Below are 18,813 nucleotides of genomic sequence, written 5' to 3'. Positions count from 1 at the left end.
AATAAACTAGGGTCCTGTCCAATTCACCTCTACCCCGCTGTGGACTTTGGACTTAGTCTATGAAAATGATGAGTTACAATACTGAGAACTATATTCTACACTCTGTCTTTCCCTATGCTGTTTATATTGTACTTGAGTTTGACTTGATTGTATTAATGCATAGTATTATTTGATCTGTTTGTAAAACAAAGCGTTTCATTATACTTTGATACACATGACAATAATAAATCTAAACAAAACCTTTTTAATCTCCCTTTCTATCTTGTTAGAAAACCGTTCAATCAGGAAAATTAAGTGGCAAGTCTTGTGCAGCTTTGGTAACATATACCATTTGTCTATCAATGCATTCATCTCACCTGCCCTATTCCTTGTATTTAGAGATTAATCAAGTTCATGTTCTTTAAAAAAAATCTTGTTTGCTCTGTCTTTCACACTTGGTAGTTCTCTGCTTTCCATTTTGGTCTGCTTTTCTTCCTCCTGAATCTGTATTCAACTTTATATTTGCCTGCCATCTGGTTAAAACCCTCCCTGGCTGCATGAGCAAAACTTCCTTTGAGGATATTTATCTTGGCCCTCTGGTGGTGCAACTCATCTAATCTGTGCCAGCATCACTTGCCCCAGAATTATTCCTAATACCCCAGGAGTTTAAAGCCCTGCCTCCTCCTCTCCAGCCACATATTCAAGAGCTTCTCTCTATACTCATGTGAGACACTGTGAGTACTCTTGGAATTCCTTCCCAAAGTCTGCCTGTAGACGTTAACCTATGTTTTCTAATGTTGTTGGTACCATTATGGACCAGAACCTCCAGCCATTCACCCTTACCCTCCAAAAAGCTCCACAAGTAGGTTCTGCAGATGTGTTTAAAAATTCACGTCTGAATTACATTGTCTTGAAGTATGATCTACTCAAAAAGAATGTTCTTCATCTCACAGCCCTCAGTTTATAAGGAATTCCTATCATGTAGGGAAACTTTTGATCCATATCTGAACTATAACCTGGTCACAAAGTTCAGCTTTTCAGCAGTGATCTCCATACCTGAAAATGCAATATCTCTCCAGTGGCTATAGAAAAGAGTCATCTCTCCTCTGCAAAGCAGAGCCATTTGTCCAGATGAACAATTGCATGATGTAAAAATTGTATGTAAACTTTCGGCCATTTTAGCTTGAGGAAGAAAGGATATGTGGCTTTTTTTTCTGTAAAATATTTGTAGAATTTATCTTCAGATCATCTTATCTTGGAGATATTTAACTGTTCAAATTTTTCCCAGTAGCCTTTGCTTGCTTTAAAACAGACCAGTCAAGAATATCCCCCTTTTACTGCATACCTTTTAAAGCTTATCTTTGTGCTTTATTTTAGTACTCATGAAGAGAAAGCAATTACCCAGCTAACCAACAGTTCATAACAGATTTATGATTAGGGTCATACCTTATGATCTTGTAACTGACTCTTACGCAATATTTGGCTTAAATTGTTAATGCCAGAAGAAACCTCTGTGGTAGGGTGAAGTCTCTTATTCAGAGCAAGAGTGTGAACCATCTTGTCTTGTCTTCACTGTGCCAGGTTTCTCTTATAGTGATGCAGAAATCTGTATTCAAAAGGTTGTTTAGTAGTGTGGCTAATATCATGTTTAGACAGAATTTTGACTGTAGGTGACTGGTAGAATTTGTGGGTAGTTGATGAGAAAGTGGAGGGAATACAATGGGATTGGTGTAAATGTGTGCTGATGATTGACATGGACTTGGTGGGACAAAGGGCCTGTTTCTATGCTGCTGACAATCGGACTATACAAAATGTCATGCCAGGTTCTCTGGATGGAGAATCCCAGAATGACATGCTGCATTCTATAGCAAATTCTGTTGACTACTGTACATGATTCTACCCAAGCCATCTTTTTCATTTTCACCATATCATTGCTAAGCTCTGAGTCCTCATTAAAAGAGTGCAATGGTTTTCAAAATTATATACTTTATTTTTAAAGCATTTAGACTTTATTTTAGACATACATTGTGGAAACAGATGCTGTGGTCCATCGAGTCTGGGCCGACCAGCAATCACCCTGTACACTAGCATTATCCTGTACACTAGGGACAATTCACAATTTATACAAGCCAACTAATCTCCAAACCTGTACATCTCGAGTGTGGGAGGAAACTAGAGCACCCAGAGAAAATCCATGCAGTCACCGGGAGAACATACAGACTCCGTACAGGGCTAAGCTGCCTTTGTGATTCCATTGTACCTGCCATAACAAGAGATATGCCTGAAGAATGAGTCCCGATCTGAAATGTCACTTATCCATGCTGCCTGACCTGCTGAGTTACTCCAGTACTTTGTCTTTCTTGCAAATCAGCATCTGCACTTCCTTGTATCTCAAGAGTTAGGATATGTTGTTCATCAACACATATATTGCTACACATAAACACAAAGTGGCAATGGCATCTGCTGCACTCCATCCATTTTTACATTCTTACCCACCTTCATCGAAGAGTTGTGTAAAAAGGAACTGCAGATGCTGGTTTAAACCGAAGATAGAGACTGGGTCTCGACCCTAAATGTCTCTCTCCAGAGATGCTGCTTCTCCTGCTGAGTTACTCCAGTTTTTTGTGTCTATCTTCATCCAAGGATTGTTCTTTGTCACCCAGAGCATGAACACTTTGGGAAATGTGACAAGAGTAGCAGAGCTCATGGTAGGAAATCAAACTCATCCTGTGGGGGCCAAACCAATCACAGTTGGTGGGTAGAGGCATTTGCAGTGGAGGTCAGGTAGCACCCAACCTTCCCACAAAATGTCATTGTAGGCAACACAAGTATTCATCCAGAGCATTAAGGACATGTAAACGCGACAAATTTAAATTGCTGTGCAGGGCTCTAATGATGAGTGGCCAACATGGGTGACATCTGAAGACAAATGCAAATATTGTCAGGGGAAGCCATCTATACACTAAAACTCTCGTTTGTTTGTTTGTTCCTGAACTACAACCAAAACGGTACACGATAGCACAACAATTTTAGGCCCACCTTACTCACCCTTTGGTGCTAATGGAAGAAGTTTCATTGAAATCAGTGTTATATTTTTTAAGTTATTCACAATTTAAAGTTTAAATCTATCTCTTAGGGAGGGAGGGAGGGGGGTGGAGGGAGGGAGGATGTGGGGGGTTGAAGGGGATGGAGTGGGGGGAGGGGGCGGAGGGGGGGGGGGACTTCGGCTCCCCAACGGGTCCACTTGGTCTAGTTTGGGATAATTCCAGCCGAGGGCTGGGTGGGCCGAGAGAGCCTCCAAGCAGAATGTCAGTTTCTGGATGGTTTCTCACCAGAACCAGAAGAAATTGGTTACCTCTTTCTTCAGGAATAAAATGTAATACAGAATGGTTCCCTAAAATTCACAATGTCACTCAGCCAGTCAAAGAACGTGTCACCTTCTCTGTTTTATTAAAGAATAATACAGCGTGCTGAAAACAATATACAGAAACACATTTTAAATATTCTATTCCTCTCACCTTCCTGACAACTCTAAGATATTTGACACACGCTGTAGGGAACCGGTAGCACAGTGATCCTTTGGGAAGGACAGGAACAACTCTTAGATTTCACTCCTGCAGTAGAAACCTTCTTATTGTCAATGAAACTGACGAAGGGCAGCGATTCAGCTCAAATGTCGAACTAATAATGCAACCAATGCGGAAAATACAATCTATAACCTGCAACGTGACGTAAATATACCTCAAGAAGCCACACGGGCTGCCGGGATACTGGATGAATCCTGCCGCGGTGGTTGGCGGGATATCGGAGGAGCTACAGGCGCGCTGCCTTATGGGATAGTGTTAGTTGTCTCCAGGCGAGCGGCAACGATTAATTCGTGTGAGGCCTGAGGGAACGGGTTATGCAGAGGGAGAGAGTTGGAGATACAAGATAGCTTTGGGTAAGTAGTATGGAGTAGCGGCTCCAGAGTAGCTGTTGGAAGCGGGGTTACCGAGTATCTGTCATTCGGGCTGCCGAAGACAGAGATAAAATGAAAATCCGCTTGAGAGGGGGATTGGAGGGGTGTGGGGTGGGGTGGAGAGACACTGGTGGAGTGTCCGATTGAAAGGAGAAATCAAACCAAGGAAAGGAATAAAAACAAACATAACAGGAAAAAAAAAGGAAATTCCATTGAATATTCTTTATCACTGCACGGTTATGTCATTAGCACAACTATCTGGTTACAGGCTTATCTGGTCCAAAGGGTCATTGGATCGTTTCTATCAATTTATTGTATTCTAAAGAATCATCGGTGTGGTGTTCCGTTCCAGTGTTCTCTTCCTGGGTCACCATAATTGCTGTGCTACTGTCTGATGGTTGGACATAACTTCCTGAAGCTCGCAGTCCACCTGAACACATCAGATATCATTAACTGATCTGGTACCAAGCACTCTTCACGTTCAGTACTGATTCAAATATTCCTCAATTAAAATATTCCTCAATTGAAATGAGTTCTGCATGATGAAAATGCCTTTAAACATGAAAAGAGCTTCATACCATTCAATAACTGCATTCAAGCTGGTGCTCATCACACACTTTTAACATCACTGATCTCCAATGTGTTTCATATAAAGTGTAGTAGTTTGAAAGTGCAAGATTTATTTTGTAGGTAGAAAGATTGCCTGGAGGTGAAAGTACACAATCAGATACTCGGGTCCCCCACCTCAAGAATAATCTCATTTCACACTTTTTGTACTTCAAGGAACATTTTCTCCCTTGAAACATTCTCTGGCAACTTTCTAAATTAAGGTTATACAATTTAAACCCTAATTAATGCACAGATTACACATGATCGTGTGGACCTCCATTGTTCTTGATTCTCTATCTAATTTCAGAGTCAATATGCTTTGCTATAAATAAATTCAGTCCTATTTCTTCCATCCCCCATTTCTATACTTAAGAACAAGGAAGATTACAACACAAGAACAGGACGTTCAGACCACAATGACTGTGCTGAGTATGATGCAGTTTAATGTGAATAAGTGTGAGGTTATCCACTTTGGTGGTAAGAATAAGAAGGCAGATTATTATCTGAATGGTGTCAAGTTAGGACAAGGGGACGTACAACGAGATCTGGGTGTCCTAGTGCATCAGTCACTGAAAGGAAGCATGGAGGTACAGCAAGCAGTGAAGAAAGCCAATGGAATGTTGGCCTTCATAACAAGAGGAGATGAGTATAGGAGCAAAGAGGTCGTTCTGCAGTTGTATAGGGCCCTAGTGAGACCGCACCTGGAGTACTGTGTGCAGTTTTGGTCTCCAAATTTGAGGAAGGATATTCTTGCTATTGAGGGCGTGCAGCGTAGGTTTACTAGGTGAATTCCCAGAATGGCGGGACTGTTGTATGTTGAAAGACTGGAGCAGCTAGGCTTGTATACACTGGAATTTAGAAGGATGAGAGGGGATCTTATCGAAACATATAAGATCATTAAGGGGTTGGACGCGTTAGAGGCAGGAAACATGTTCCCAATGTTGGGGGAGTCCAGAACCAGGGACCACAGTTTAAGAATAAGGGGTGGGCCATTTAGAACGGAGATGAGGAAAAACTTTTTCAGCCAGAGTTGTAAATCTGTGGAATTCACTGCCTCAGAAAGCAGTGGAGGCCAATTCTCTGAATACATTCAAAAGAGAGCTAGATAGAGCTCTTAAGGATAGCGGAGTCAGGGGGTATGGGGAGAAGGCAGGAACGGGGTACTGATTGAGAATGATCAGCCATAATCACATTGAATGGTGGTGCTGGCTCGAAGGGCCGAATGGCCTACTCTTGCACCTATTGTCTATTGTTTATTGATGCTTACTAAAACCAACCCCATCTATCTGCATGTACTCCATATCCCTCCATTCCATGTGTATTTATGTGCTTATCTAAAAGCCTTTGAAAGATCAAAAGATGAAATGCACCCCATTGGCAGTGCATTTCAGGCACCCACTACTCTCTGTGTTTAACAATGTTAATCTTGTAGCTGTGCCCTCTGGTATTTGACATTTCCACCCTGCAATAAAAAACTTCTGCTGTCTACCCTCTATGCTTCTCATAATTCTATAAACTTCTATCAGGTCTCCGCTCAGCCTTTCCCAGTGGACACAAGTTTGTCCAATCTCTCATTATTAATCTTTCTGCGCATCCACCCCCTCCCCCTCCCCAATTGGTCTGTAGGAGGATCTGGACCTGAAATGTCACATATCCACGTCCCCCCGGAGATACTGCCTGACCTGATGAGTTACTCCAGCACTTTGTGTCTTTTTCTGACTAATCCAGTCAGCTTCCAAGTTAATCTCTTGTGCACTCTCTCCAAATCCTCCACATCTTTCCTGCAATGGCACATCCTATCATTTTTGGTCAATTATACATTTCCCTTCCAAGGAGAGGTGAAATCGGGGGCCAACCAAGCCTTGCCTTTTGATACTATCTCTGTCAAGTTCAAACACGTTATCTCATCGACCTTTGAGCTGAATGCACCTGACATTCACTCCAGTCCAATAAATTAATTTGAGTTTTGTGAAATGAAATAATCTGTTTGAATGTTATTTGATGATCTACGGAGAGATACAGTAGTAGTATGGAGAAACAATTGCATATAACCTTAAAATATAATAATAGTGTATTTGTTCCTGTCTTTCAGTAGATTAAATTGTGTGATACTAAATGGCTATTAGATATAATCAATCAAATATTAATCATTTTTGCCAAATATTCATTGGGCAAGAAATAAAATATGTTATCATCAGTAGTTTTTACTGGATAGGTAATGTAAACATTTAAATGCCTCAGAATGGTTCAGATGTGACTGGTTTCATGTTTTTATTCTGTGGTTTCTCATATTAGAAATTGAAATATTTTTTTACAAACAGTTCGTAGAAATCAATACCCGTAATTCTCTATTCACTTAATTCTCTTTATTTGCTGGATGAATGACGTGAAACCTTGTTGTTTTCTGATCAAGATAAAGAACTAACAAAAAAGGACTACCATCTCATGAAAGATATGCAATTAATGCAGGACAATAACCATTTGTGTCCTCCTTTTTCTCTAAATTGCATTCTTTATGTGTAATTTAATTTTATTTATATTGCATTATTGTTTTCAAAGCGTTGTCTGGATGGGACAAAAGCGGGATATAGTTGTATTAAGTGGATAATGGTATCTTTTGCAGCAATTTGATCACAGCAGAGTTTTGTTTATTGTCAATTTCTTGTAATGTCGTTGTAGTTTTAGCTCGGTGACTAGCTCTCCAGAACCCTGCCTCGGGTGATTCTAGTTGGTGCATATTGTTCCATGGTGGATGGCAAACATGCACTTGTAGATAATAATTAATATAATTCTTATTTTACCTTTCTCTTGGTCCATCGAGTGAACAGATACCAACATCCAACCTGTCCTGTAATCAATCCTGATGCCAAGTGTACACTCATGAGATGGTGGTTAGTCGAAGCATCCTAGGTTTACTTTTCAATCCAGTGTCAATGGCATTTGAGTTGATGTAAGCATTATTTCTAGCATATTATTTTTGCAGAGGAATGTGTTGTTCTTGTACTTGTTAGATCTCTCCAGAATCTGATCCCATTAGTTTGGTGAATCCAGATTTGTACAATGCATATTCAAGTGATTATTAGTTCATCTTGAATTATTTTTGTACTTTAAAAAAAACGTGCCTTTGTATGATTTGTGTTCACTTGCATTCTGTACAAAGACTAATAGTTTAGGCCTGTTCAAATTGTGAACATGTTGTTGGGAATTTGCTGGAGCAGGAATTTCTGTTGTCTTCCAATCTCATTACTTAGAAGCATTCCATAGAAGGCAAGTAGGATTCACAAATACCAGACTTGTTCAACTCTGGTGTAAGGCTTAAAGTTGTAAATAGGGGACAGAAAACCCAATTAGGAAGCATAATTTTATACTTTGACTAGAATTACCATATATGGACCTGTTAATGGGACTTCCATGTTGAAATGTTTGCTATATATAAACCAATTTGAAATCAAAGCATAGTGCGCAAGGACCCCCAATTGATGGGAGGATTGAGTGAATAAAATGCAACATCAGCTGGATCTTTATGAAGTGCCTGTTCTGTTTCAATTGTAAGGATGGGAAGGGGTGGGGGGTGGTGGGGTGGGGTGGGGTAGTACTGATGTCTGAGAGTTCTTCAGTCTGAAGAAGGGTCTCAACCTGAAACGTCACCCATTCCTTCTCCAAGATGCTGCCTGACCTGCTGAGTTACTCCAGCATTTTGTGATACCTTTGATCTGAGAATATAACTGTCCATTCCCATCATTATGTTTCTTCTATATATGGTATTGTCCAACTTTATTTCCTACTCCATTTTAAGCGTGCCTGTCCCTAACCTTTTTGCATTCTCTGACATGCCATGATAAATCCAGTCTCTCTGATTTGTTACTTCTGCTCCATGCTTAATCTGCATTCCACAGCAGAGCTGAGAATGTGACCTTCCTTTCATTTGTGCAGAACGTTTGAAGTACTGAACCTTTCTTTTTAACAAAGCAAAACCACATTTGTTTAGTTCTTATAACTGCTGTCCCTTTTCAGTTTTAAAGATATCCTGATAGAACAAATGTATCCATACCATTAATTATTTATTTATAAATTATTATTCCATTAAAATGGGAAAATATATCAACAGCACAATATTAAAAAAGAACACTTTTAGAAATAACAACTGTGCTGGAAAATGTTGCTGCTGTGAAAAGAAAAAGGTAACCTTAGAAATAAATATTTAGTCTTACCTCCGAAGTTCTCACCATAGACATAAATTAGGAAACGTGTAAAATATTGTGTAGTAATTGGGTACTAATGATAAGGATTTGTTATGTGCAAGTCAAGAGTGAAATGCGTTTAATAATCATATGCCCTCGGAATGGAGCAATGAAATTCTTATGTTACTGCAGCTTTACTGGCCCACTAACGCAATAACAAAAAATATACAATCAATAACACAATAAATTATCAGTAATACTAGGCAACCAGACCATAATAGAATCAGGGGACACTCCTAGGATCAAAGGTCATAGCCTCAGAATAAAAGGATGTACCTTTACAAAGGAGATAAGGAGGAATATCTTTTGTCAGAAGGTGGTGAATCTGGAATTCATTGCCACAGATGCTTGTGGAGACCAAGTCCTTGGGTATTTTTAAAGTGGGGAATGACAGGTTCTTGATTAGTAAGGGTGTGAAAATTTATGGGAAGAAGGCAGGAGAATGAGGTTCAGAGGGAACGATAGATCAGCCTTGATTGAATGGCAGAGTAGACTTGATGGGCCAAATGGCCTAATTCTGCTCCTATGCCGACCTTATGAATACATGGTCTGACACATACTTATTAGCGGGTGATGTTCATGGAAAGGAAAGTCATAGAGGGATATGTGCAAAACGCGGGAAATTGGGATTAACTGGGCGAGTTTACCTGAAAGACCTATTTCCATGCTGTGAAACTCTGACTGGCTAACTCTGAACCATCGACACCTATCATCAAGCCAATTGTGTTTTCATTGGCTACTCACTCTGGATCCCATATGTCAATGTAGACAACATCTGCAGCATGTCAATCCTCTTGGTCATTTTAAAACACCCGTTCAAATTTGTGAGACATAATTTCTCAAGCACAAAGCGATGCTAACCCCAAACAATCCTTGGATTTGAATATTTAGTAATCATCAGCAAAAGTAATTTCTTCTTATAATGACGGAAGATATTGATGAAGCAATAGAAGGTAGCTGGGCCCATGATCTTCCCTCAGAAACCTTTTGCAGTGATTGACTTCTACCGTTTAAGTTATATATATATATGTCCCAGATGTATGTACGTTTTCCATCAATGCTCATGAATTTCAATTTGATGAGGATTCCTGATGCCACCCCTGGTCACATTCAACGGTAGTCACTTTTATGTCACATCTAGAATTTGGCTCTTGTGTCCATGCTTGGGTTAATATTGTATATGGGTTTGGAGCCTTTATGTCCCATATTACACAGTTCTTGTCCTTTAGCTTGATAATAATTTGTGAAGGACCACAGCCCCTCATAATTGTCATATTTTGGGTTGATGGAGCTTTTCCAAATCTGGCCTATTATGGCACAAAGTGAGAACCATACACTTTCAGCCAACACATTATGACCACCTGCCTAATATGATGTTGGACCTCCGTGTGCCGCCAAAACAGTGCCGACCCGCCGAGGCATGGACTCTATAAGACCCCTGAAGGTGTCCTGTGGTATCTGTCACCAAAACATTAGCAGCAGATCCTTCAAGTCCTGTAAGTTGTGAGGTGGAGCCGCCGTGGATCGGACTTGTCGATCTTCCCACAGATGCTCACTCGGATTGAGATCTGGAAAATTTGGAGGCCAGGGCAACACTGTGAACACTTCATCATGTTCCTCAAACCATTCCCCAACAATGTGTGCAGTGTGGCAGGGCACATTATCCTGCTGAAAGAGGCCACTGCCATCAGGGAATACCATTGCCATGAAGGGGTGTACCTGGTCTGCAACGATGTTTAGGTAGGTAACACGTGTCAAATTGATGTCCACATGAATGGCCGGACCCAGGTTTTCCTAGTAGATCATTGCCCAGAGCATCACACTCCCTCCACCGGCTTGTCATCTTCCCACAGTTGGTTCAGTCTGGACGGGATAGCCTTCGTTGTCCTTGCGCATCGATGAGCCTTGGGCACCAAAACACCCTGTCGCTGGTTGTGGTTTGTCCCTCCTCGGACCACTGTCAGTAGGTACCACTGCTGACCGGGAGCACCCCACAAGCCTTGCCATTTCAGAGATGCTCTGACCCAGTCGTCTGGCCATAACAATTTGGCCCTTGTCAAAGCCGCTCAGGTCTTTCCTCCTGCCCATTTCTCCTGCATCCAACACATCAACTTCAAGAACTGACTGTTCACTTGCTGCCTAATATATTCCACCCCTTAACAGGTGCCATTGTAACAAGATAACCAATGTTATTCACTTCACCTGTCAGTGGTCATAATGTTTTGGCTGATCGGTGTATAACAGAATGTACACAATCCTCAAAGTGAAGGTAGTCACCCTTAAGATTGTGGACATTCTTACCACTATTGTCACTGACATTCTCACTAATAACAGGTGGAAAGTTTGGATATATCAGGTAGGTTAATTATGCTGTTAAGTATTTTCATGATGGTGATCAATCGATTTTTGGGTGTTAAAGTGATTGAGCCAAACGGAATTAATGTAGGAAAGTGGGATGGAAGTAAAAGATCAACTGTGATCTTATTGAATGGCAGAATGGGTACGAGGGGCTGAATAGCCTACTCCTAATTCATGTGTTCTATTTATGTTAGGTTTGCGAGGCAGACTTTGAAAGGGTGATTGAGGTGGAAGCAACGTTGCCATATTAGGATATGGTGTTTTGTTGTGGAGGAACTTGAAATCTTGTCTCCAGATAATCAGTTCAGGCTTTGAGTGATTAAGCCAACGGCTGGGTGAGGTTCAATGGGCCGCAACATCTGTTGGTAAAGATATTAAGCACTGGCAACGTTTGTTTTGCTAAGCCAAATTAAGTGATCCAAATTACTATTTGAATGAGAATATGTGAATTTTGTCAGTGTCTTGACCAACCTTTGTCTCTTAATTAATGACACCAATTCCCATTATCTGGTTATTAACACAGCGAGGAAAATCAGTTGGATTAAATCGTATTTGTTTAGTGCTAGAGGTCTGACAGGTAAGACCGTCAAACTCAGAGTGTGGATAGGTTGTGCGACTGGGACATTATTCTCATTATGGAAACCTGGCTAAGGGTGAGGCAGGACTGGTAACATTGTTTCAGGTTTGAGATGATCCAGGTAGGGGAGCATAGGTGGGTGGGGTGGAGGAGGAATTACTGAAGAAGGGAATAGTCTGAAGAAGGGTCTCGACCCGAAACGTCACCTATTCCTTATCTCCAGAGATGCTGTCTGACCCGCTGAGTTACTCCAGCACTTTGTGTCTATCTTTCGGAGGAATCGCTTTATTGATTAAGCAGAACCTTTTGGCAGTAGTCCAAGATGACATTAATGAACTATCATTCAGTAATGCTCTTTCGGTGGAACTGAGAAATAATTTGTTGGGATTGTACTATAAGCCTCCAAATCATTAACAGGAATTTGAAGAACAGATATGCCAGGATATTGCAGACAGCTGAAAAACCAATAGGGTTGTCATAGTAGGAGATTTTAAATTTCTCAATGTAGACTGGGACAGTCATAGTGCCAAGAGTTTAGAGCGGGGTAGAATTTGTCAAATGTGTTTAGGAAAGATTCCTTGGGCAACGTGTAAAGCTCCCTACAAAGTTTGGGCTACCTTTAAGGAAAAATACAAAGTGATGGAGTAACTCAGTGGGGCAGAATCTCTGGAGGGAATGGATAGGTGATTTTTCCAGTTGGAACTCTTCAGACTGATTGTAGTAGCGGAGAGAAAGCTGAAAAAAGAGCAGAGGACAGGACAAGGTCTGACAAGTAATTAGAGACAATTATGGGAGGTTTTCGATTTGCAGACAGGTGGACGAGAGATGAAAAGGGTGTCAACAGGAAGAAGATGAGTGAAATGTAAAAGCAGAGGGAGGGAGGTGTGGAGGGAGAGTAGGAGAAATGGGTGTGCACCAGGTGGGGTGAGGGTGCACAGAAAACAGTGGGGAGGGAGAAAAAGAGGGTGTGATACTCAAAATTGATAGTTCAATGTTCATTCAGTTGGATGGTAAGCTTCCCAAGCAGAATATGAGGTGCTGTTCCTCCAGTATGCGTGTGGCCTCATTCTGATAATGGAGGAGGTCCAGGACAGAAAGGTTGGTATGGCATTGGAAAGGGGAGATAAAATGGTTGGCAACCGGGAGATCCAGCAGGCCTTGGTGGACCGAGAGCAAGTGTTTTGTGAAACGGTCGCATAGTCTAGGCTTGGTTTCGCTGATGTAACGGTGGCTATTCTGAGTGTGGTGGACTAATCAGGAGGTGCACATGAATCTCTTTCTGACCTGGAAGGGTGCCTAGGGTCCCTGGAAGACCATAGAGGTTTAGCGAGACAATCCAGTTTTCATTAGCCATGGTAGTGCAGTGATGTTACTCAAGTGATGTGACTCAAGTTTAGGAGGATTACATGTGGTAACGTGGAAGAGCTTACAACTGAATGAAGGCTGTGTGAGTAATCATGCTCTCCCTCCATTTGGCAGTGGAGTGCCACCAATTAATGTTCTGCTATAAAAGTTCTGCCTTTGAAATCTCTACAGTCAAAGAGTTACATAGAAAAATAATTTGTCAATTAAATATGGTTATGCTATAAGTACATATTTTTGGGGATAATTTCGCTGTTGTAATGATATACTGGTCAAGTCCTGTAACTGTTATTATCTTCATTCATAAGGAAATTGAACTGAGTAGGTAGGTACTGCCAGAGTAAGGTACTTTGATATATTTTATTTTGATCTCATGCATACATTTATAAGGATCGTGGAATCTTACCCCCTAGAAACCTTTTTTTTGTGCAGCTACCATCTAATTTCATCAAACTGCTTTTTTTAGGCTTAGAGCTGTGATAGTATTTTCTTTCTGATAAGTTTCATTAGTCTGGCAAGAAATTCAGAATCCAGATACTGTAGAGTTTTATCTTTTTGCACTGATTATATGAGTGAGCCAGCGGGATTCAGATCAACTGAGCAGCTGTGTCAGGAATGAAGGAATCTTTAAGTGTCTGAAACATGGGAATACTTGGATGTTTGTATCATTGAGCCAGTCTTGAAATAGCTTTGTACAGGTCAGTAGTTCTGAAAACTCCAGAATCCTCTGTGCATTATTAATCTTGGATATGCCACAGGTGTCTCCTGATGCAGCCGATTGCTCAGTGTAATAAAGAATATCTGAAAACTTTCTGGTGCACCAGAAGATATATTCACTAAATTTAAAGTTAAATTAATCAATTTCAGTATCTTGAGTTTGTGTTAATTTTCCCCATAATTCAGCTTAAAGTGGGCCTGGCTGCAAAGAATGGAAGGAAACACTACCTTATTATCTCACTAAAATGCTAAATGATCTAGAATGAATAAATCGGCAAAAATTTGGTAATTTAGGTACATGATAAATGTAGAACATTAGTGTCTTACGAACGAAAGGTATAGGAGCAAGTACAGACTTGTAGTAAAAGAAGGGAGGGCAATGAGCAAAAAGACAAGGTGACTGACTTGTATTGTACAGAGGCACGCATGATGTTAACTGAAATGACGTTTTGATTAAGATTAATTAATAAAAGATGGTAAACCTTTAGAAAAAGAGTTGCTAAAGACTTTCTAGTTATGAAAAAAAAATCTGATTGTTTCTGGCATTGAAGAACGAACCTTATTGTCATCACTTGTTGTGTTCCTGAATTTCTTGAATGTGAGAACTGATTTTTCAACCTCTCTTGATAGAAGTGCTTATTACCTTTTACAAAGGGTGTGTACTTGGGAATTCAGGGTCAGGATAATCTCTTGTTCTGATTCTGATCACTCAATTTGGGTAGGAGAGAATGTTCTATTTTCCTCACGCTTTTGATCTTTTATATCCATCATATCATTGTTTCAGAGATGATGAGAATGAATGTGAAGTGTTACATAAAATATTGCATTTGAGTGGTCAGACTGAATTTTATTATCAGTAGTCTTTGATCTGTTTGAAGATTTAACAGTTAAATACCTGAACTACCAACAAGTTGTCTGGAAGCATTTGTGCAATGTGTATTTAGTGAATGTAGTTAAGTCACAAAGCCAAGTTTGAACTCTGCTGCTAAATCTTTAGTGAGGAAAATGGCTTTCTTATTACCTATTCTGGTACAGCGATGATATAACTTCTCCCAGATTTTGCACCATAATTTTGTTCTTGCTCCCAGAATATATACTAATACTTTTTGAGGAAAGTTTATTTATCTTTTCCAAAATTAACATGTGATGACAATGTGGTTCTATTTGTGACTCTAATTAGTTTTGCCTTGGGAATGCATTTGCCTGAAGAACAACAGCTTCTGGTGAATTGGATGGCTTACATGACCATTTCTTTGAGTGTTCTGTGCTAATAATGTTGAGGTTGCTGAGCTGTATTGTTAATGGCATGGATGTATTTTTTTTCTTTAGGTTGTGAGCTGTGAAGTCAAACATCAGTATGTCAACAGAAAAGGCAAAGGTGAGTAACTTAATTGGGTGGCCATATGATAGCATTCGATTACTGGAATAGTCTAGTAGTGGCGTCTAACATTACTTGAAATTATTCTGTTTATTTAAAATAACTTTTGATATGGACATTCCTGAAAGATATTGCTGTATGATGGTTGCAGATTTATACTGTGTGTGTGTGTGTGTGTGTGTGTGTGTGTGTGTTTTGTGTGTGTGTTTATTGCAAGTTCTGAGCTTTATGTGTTCATAATTATTCATAGGTGTTAGCTTGTATGAATGGTGAGGCATTAAATAACCATTGTTCAGACTCAGTAATCATTGCACATAAACAGAAGAAAGGATGTGCACTTTTTCTCATGGTTGAGGAATATATTTGTTGGAGATGAGTGAGGAAGGGGAGATGGGTGATCCGATCATTGAACATTTGCTTTGAGGAGATAGGAATTTGTGTACCAATTCTAACTTACATGGAAAGTTACTGGTAGTTAGAGTAATTAATTCAATAGCAATTAACTTGGCAGGATCTGATGAATATTGAACTCTCAATTTCAGATCTGTATGTATTTTCCATTTGATTTACCTTCCAGTCAACTGGTACATATAAATGATGTGAATAACTTGGATCACCTCATAATTCCAGATGTAAATGAAATTCCTTACCAGGGAAGGGATTGTTACAACTATTAAGTATTTGAGTTAGCTCGCTGGAACTGATCTAGTATTTGCAACTAGTTATTTAGTAGTATGAGACCAGTTCATTGAGTGCAGTGATTGCTCAAACTTGAATCCAGATTTCCTGTATATTTTCAATTTTATATATATTCTTTGTTATCTATGCCCTACTTGGCAAAAAAATAGTTGTAAAACAGTGGTGAATTTGGGCTTACCAAACTATTAAAAGTAAAATATGTGAAGATAACAATGAGATAAGGTTTGCCAAAACCAAAAATTGAAGCAGTACTTGGAGGAAGGGGGGGGGGGGGGGGTGGGGGGCGGTGGGGCATGGTTCAAAAAATCTGGTATTTAGTGATGTACATTTGGTATGTTGTGGCAACTTTTGTTCCTTGTATTGTGCATGCAAGCATTACAATGGACTGTGCCTTTTCTTTCACCAGAATGCTGATGCAAACTTTTTCTAACTCCCTGGAGATACAAATACATTTGTATGGAATTTGTGTGGAAGTTGGGTTCAGCTTTAACAGTGCAATGTGAGACTAGAGAAGCAATTTAGCGGGTAAAACTTTCTGTGCAGTGGTAGCATTCTGCTTGAAGAGCAGATCATACCAGCACATGAAGTATGCACTGTAATGAAAATTGAAAGTGTATGGTTTCGTGTATTGCATAGGGTAATGAAAAAAATTCCTGCTGTTGCCAAAAGTGTGTTATGACTCAATTACACAGGAGGATATAGTTGTAAGTCATGTTTTCCATTTTTCTCGCAAGGAGGAGGCCACTATTAGAGCATTCGCATCAATCGCATTCCTCCATTTATTTCCAATAAATTAATCCCTCCCACATGGTCAACAACTTCCTTCCTGATTCCCATTGTTTGCCCAATTAACAGCAGTGAACGAGCCTACCTTCCAGCACTTTTCTGGAATGGGGAAACTGGATACAGAATCGGTTTACTGATAGGAAAGGGTGGTGGTAAAAGTTTGCTTTTCGAGGTGTGTGACTTCTGGTGTACCTTGGGTTTTTGCTGGGCCTATTGCTGTTTGTTATCTATACCAAAAATTTGCATGGGAACATACAAGGCATAATTAGTAAGTTTGCAGATTACACTAAAATAGGTAGTATTGTAAACAGTGAGGATGGTTATGAAGAATTACAGCGGCATCTTGATCAGCTGGGCAAGTGGGCTGAGGAATGCCAAATGGAGTTTAAATCGGGTAAATGGGAGGTATTGCATGTTGGGAATGCAAACCAGGACAGGGCATTCACAGTGAATGGTAGGGCCTTGGGGAATGTGGTAGAGCAGAAGGATCTTAGAGTACAAATACATTGTTGCCTGAAAATGGCATCTCGGGTAGTAAGGTGGTGAAGAAGGCTTTTGGCACACTTGTCATCATCAGTCAAGGGATTGGTATAGAAGTTGGGATGTTATGTTACAGTTGCCCAAACCTTTGGTGAAATCAAAATTGTGTTCAATTTTGATCACCTTGCCATACGAAAGATGGCATTAAAACGTAAACAATACAGTGAAGGTTTGCAAGGTACCAGGTAGGATGAATGCACAGTCTTTTTCCAAGGGTAGGGGAATCAGTCAGGGAATTGGTATAGAAGTTGGGATGTTATGTTGCAGTTGTACAAACCTTTGGTGAAGTCACACAGGGTATTGTGTTCAATTTTGATTACCTTGCTATACGAACAAAGGCATTAAGATGGAAACAAGACAGAGAAAGTTTACAAGGTAACAGGTAGGATGAATGAACAATCTTTTTCCCAGGATAGGGGAATCAAGAACTAGGTTTAAAGGGGGAAAGGATTTAATGGGAACCTGAGGGGCAACTTATTCACAGAGAGTGTGGTGGACATGTGGAATGAGCTGCCAAAGGAAGTAGTTGAGGCAGTAACACTAATGGTGGCATTTAAAAATCATTTGCATATGAGACTTTAGAATGATATGGCCCAAACAAAGGGGACTAGCTTAGACGGGACATCTTGGTCAGCATAAGCAATTGGGCTGAAGTGTCTAATTATTGCTTTGACACTATAATTGGATACAGTAGTCCAGCTGGGTCCAAATTGACTTTTTTCTGCATAAATTTAATTTGATTTGTGTTCTTTCATAAGTGGCAAGAAACCTTGAATTCCATGAATTCTTTGTTGGTGGCAGGATGATTTAAGACAGATTTTTACAAAAACATTCTGTGTCTTTCTTGCACTCCTTGAAGTATATGACTGGTGTCTTCATTGTTTTAACGCACTTCCAGGTTTTGTGTTATCGTGTTAATATATTGTGCAGAGGACACCCGTGTAAGTCATAAACATCAACGAATCCTGGGAACAGGACTGTTTGCCATCCTTCAGACTGAAAAGCACCATTCTTTCACAATGTATTTCCTATCCATGGCAATATTTGTCCATCTTTATCCCTGGGTTTTAGTTTTAACAAATTTAATATATGATAATTTCATTTCAAAACATCAATAAACACATTCAAATCCATGCTGCTTCTTTAATAGATTGTGCTGGTTAAAATGTTTGTCAGTTTATTCTCCGGGAACCTTTCCAATTACCAACGATGATTTATCTATAATTACTAGGTTTTTTCTTTTCTCCTTTTTATAGACAAAAGGGTATTATGTTTCCAATCCTTCAGTTATCCTGTGTCTCACTCAGTCATACCCTTAACAATGGCAATTCTGTAAACAAGTTCTGAATCATTTTGAATCTGTCAATAATGGTAAAAGTGAAGGATTATGAATAATATTTTAATTTAAAAAACTCAAGCAAATCCCAGCATACAACATCTTAGCTGGTGACACTATTTCATATGACTTGGCCAATAACCTGTAAAAATTATTGGAAAAAGATTTACAGATTAAAGGCATTAATTCCTCAATACAAAATAACAAAAAAATCTTTAGTGGTGACACAAGAAACTGTAGATGCTGAAATCTTGAGCAAAAAACCGAAGTGCA

General features: G+C 39.8%; 1 protein-coding gene across 1 annotated transcript in view; it reads left to right on the top strand.

Annotated features, from left to right (window-relative positions):
- Positions 1 to 3,789: 3,789 nt before the first annotated feature.
- Positions 3,790 to 18,813, top strand: part of LOC144605695 (septin-2) — a 111,945-nt gene continuing 96,921 nt past the window's right edge. Inside the window, exons 1-2 of the mRNA XM_078421192.1 lie at positions 3,790 to 3,919; positions 15,131 to 15,179. Of these exons, the coding sequence (XP_078277318.1) occupies positions 15,159 to 15,179 (21 nt within the window). The 5' untranslated portion in view covers positions 3,790 to 3,919; positions 15,131 to 15,158. The remainder of the gene's footprint in view (positions 3,920 to 15,130; positions 15,180 to 18,813) is intronic.

This window comes from Rhinoraja longicauda, chromosome 25, assembly GCF_053455715.1.
Source record: "Rhinoraja longicauda isolate Sanriku21f chromosome 25, sRhiLon1.1, whole genome shotgun sequence".
Lineage (NCBI taxonomy): Eukaryota > Metazoa > Chordata > Chondrichthyes > Rajiformes > Arhynchobatidae > Rhinoraja > Rhinoraja longicauda.
This window is presented reverse-complemented; position numbering and strand designations above follow the sequence as displayed.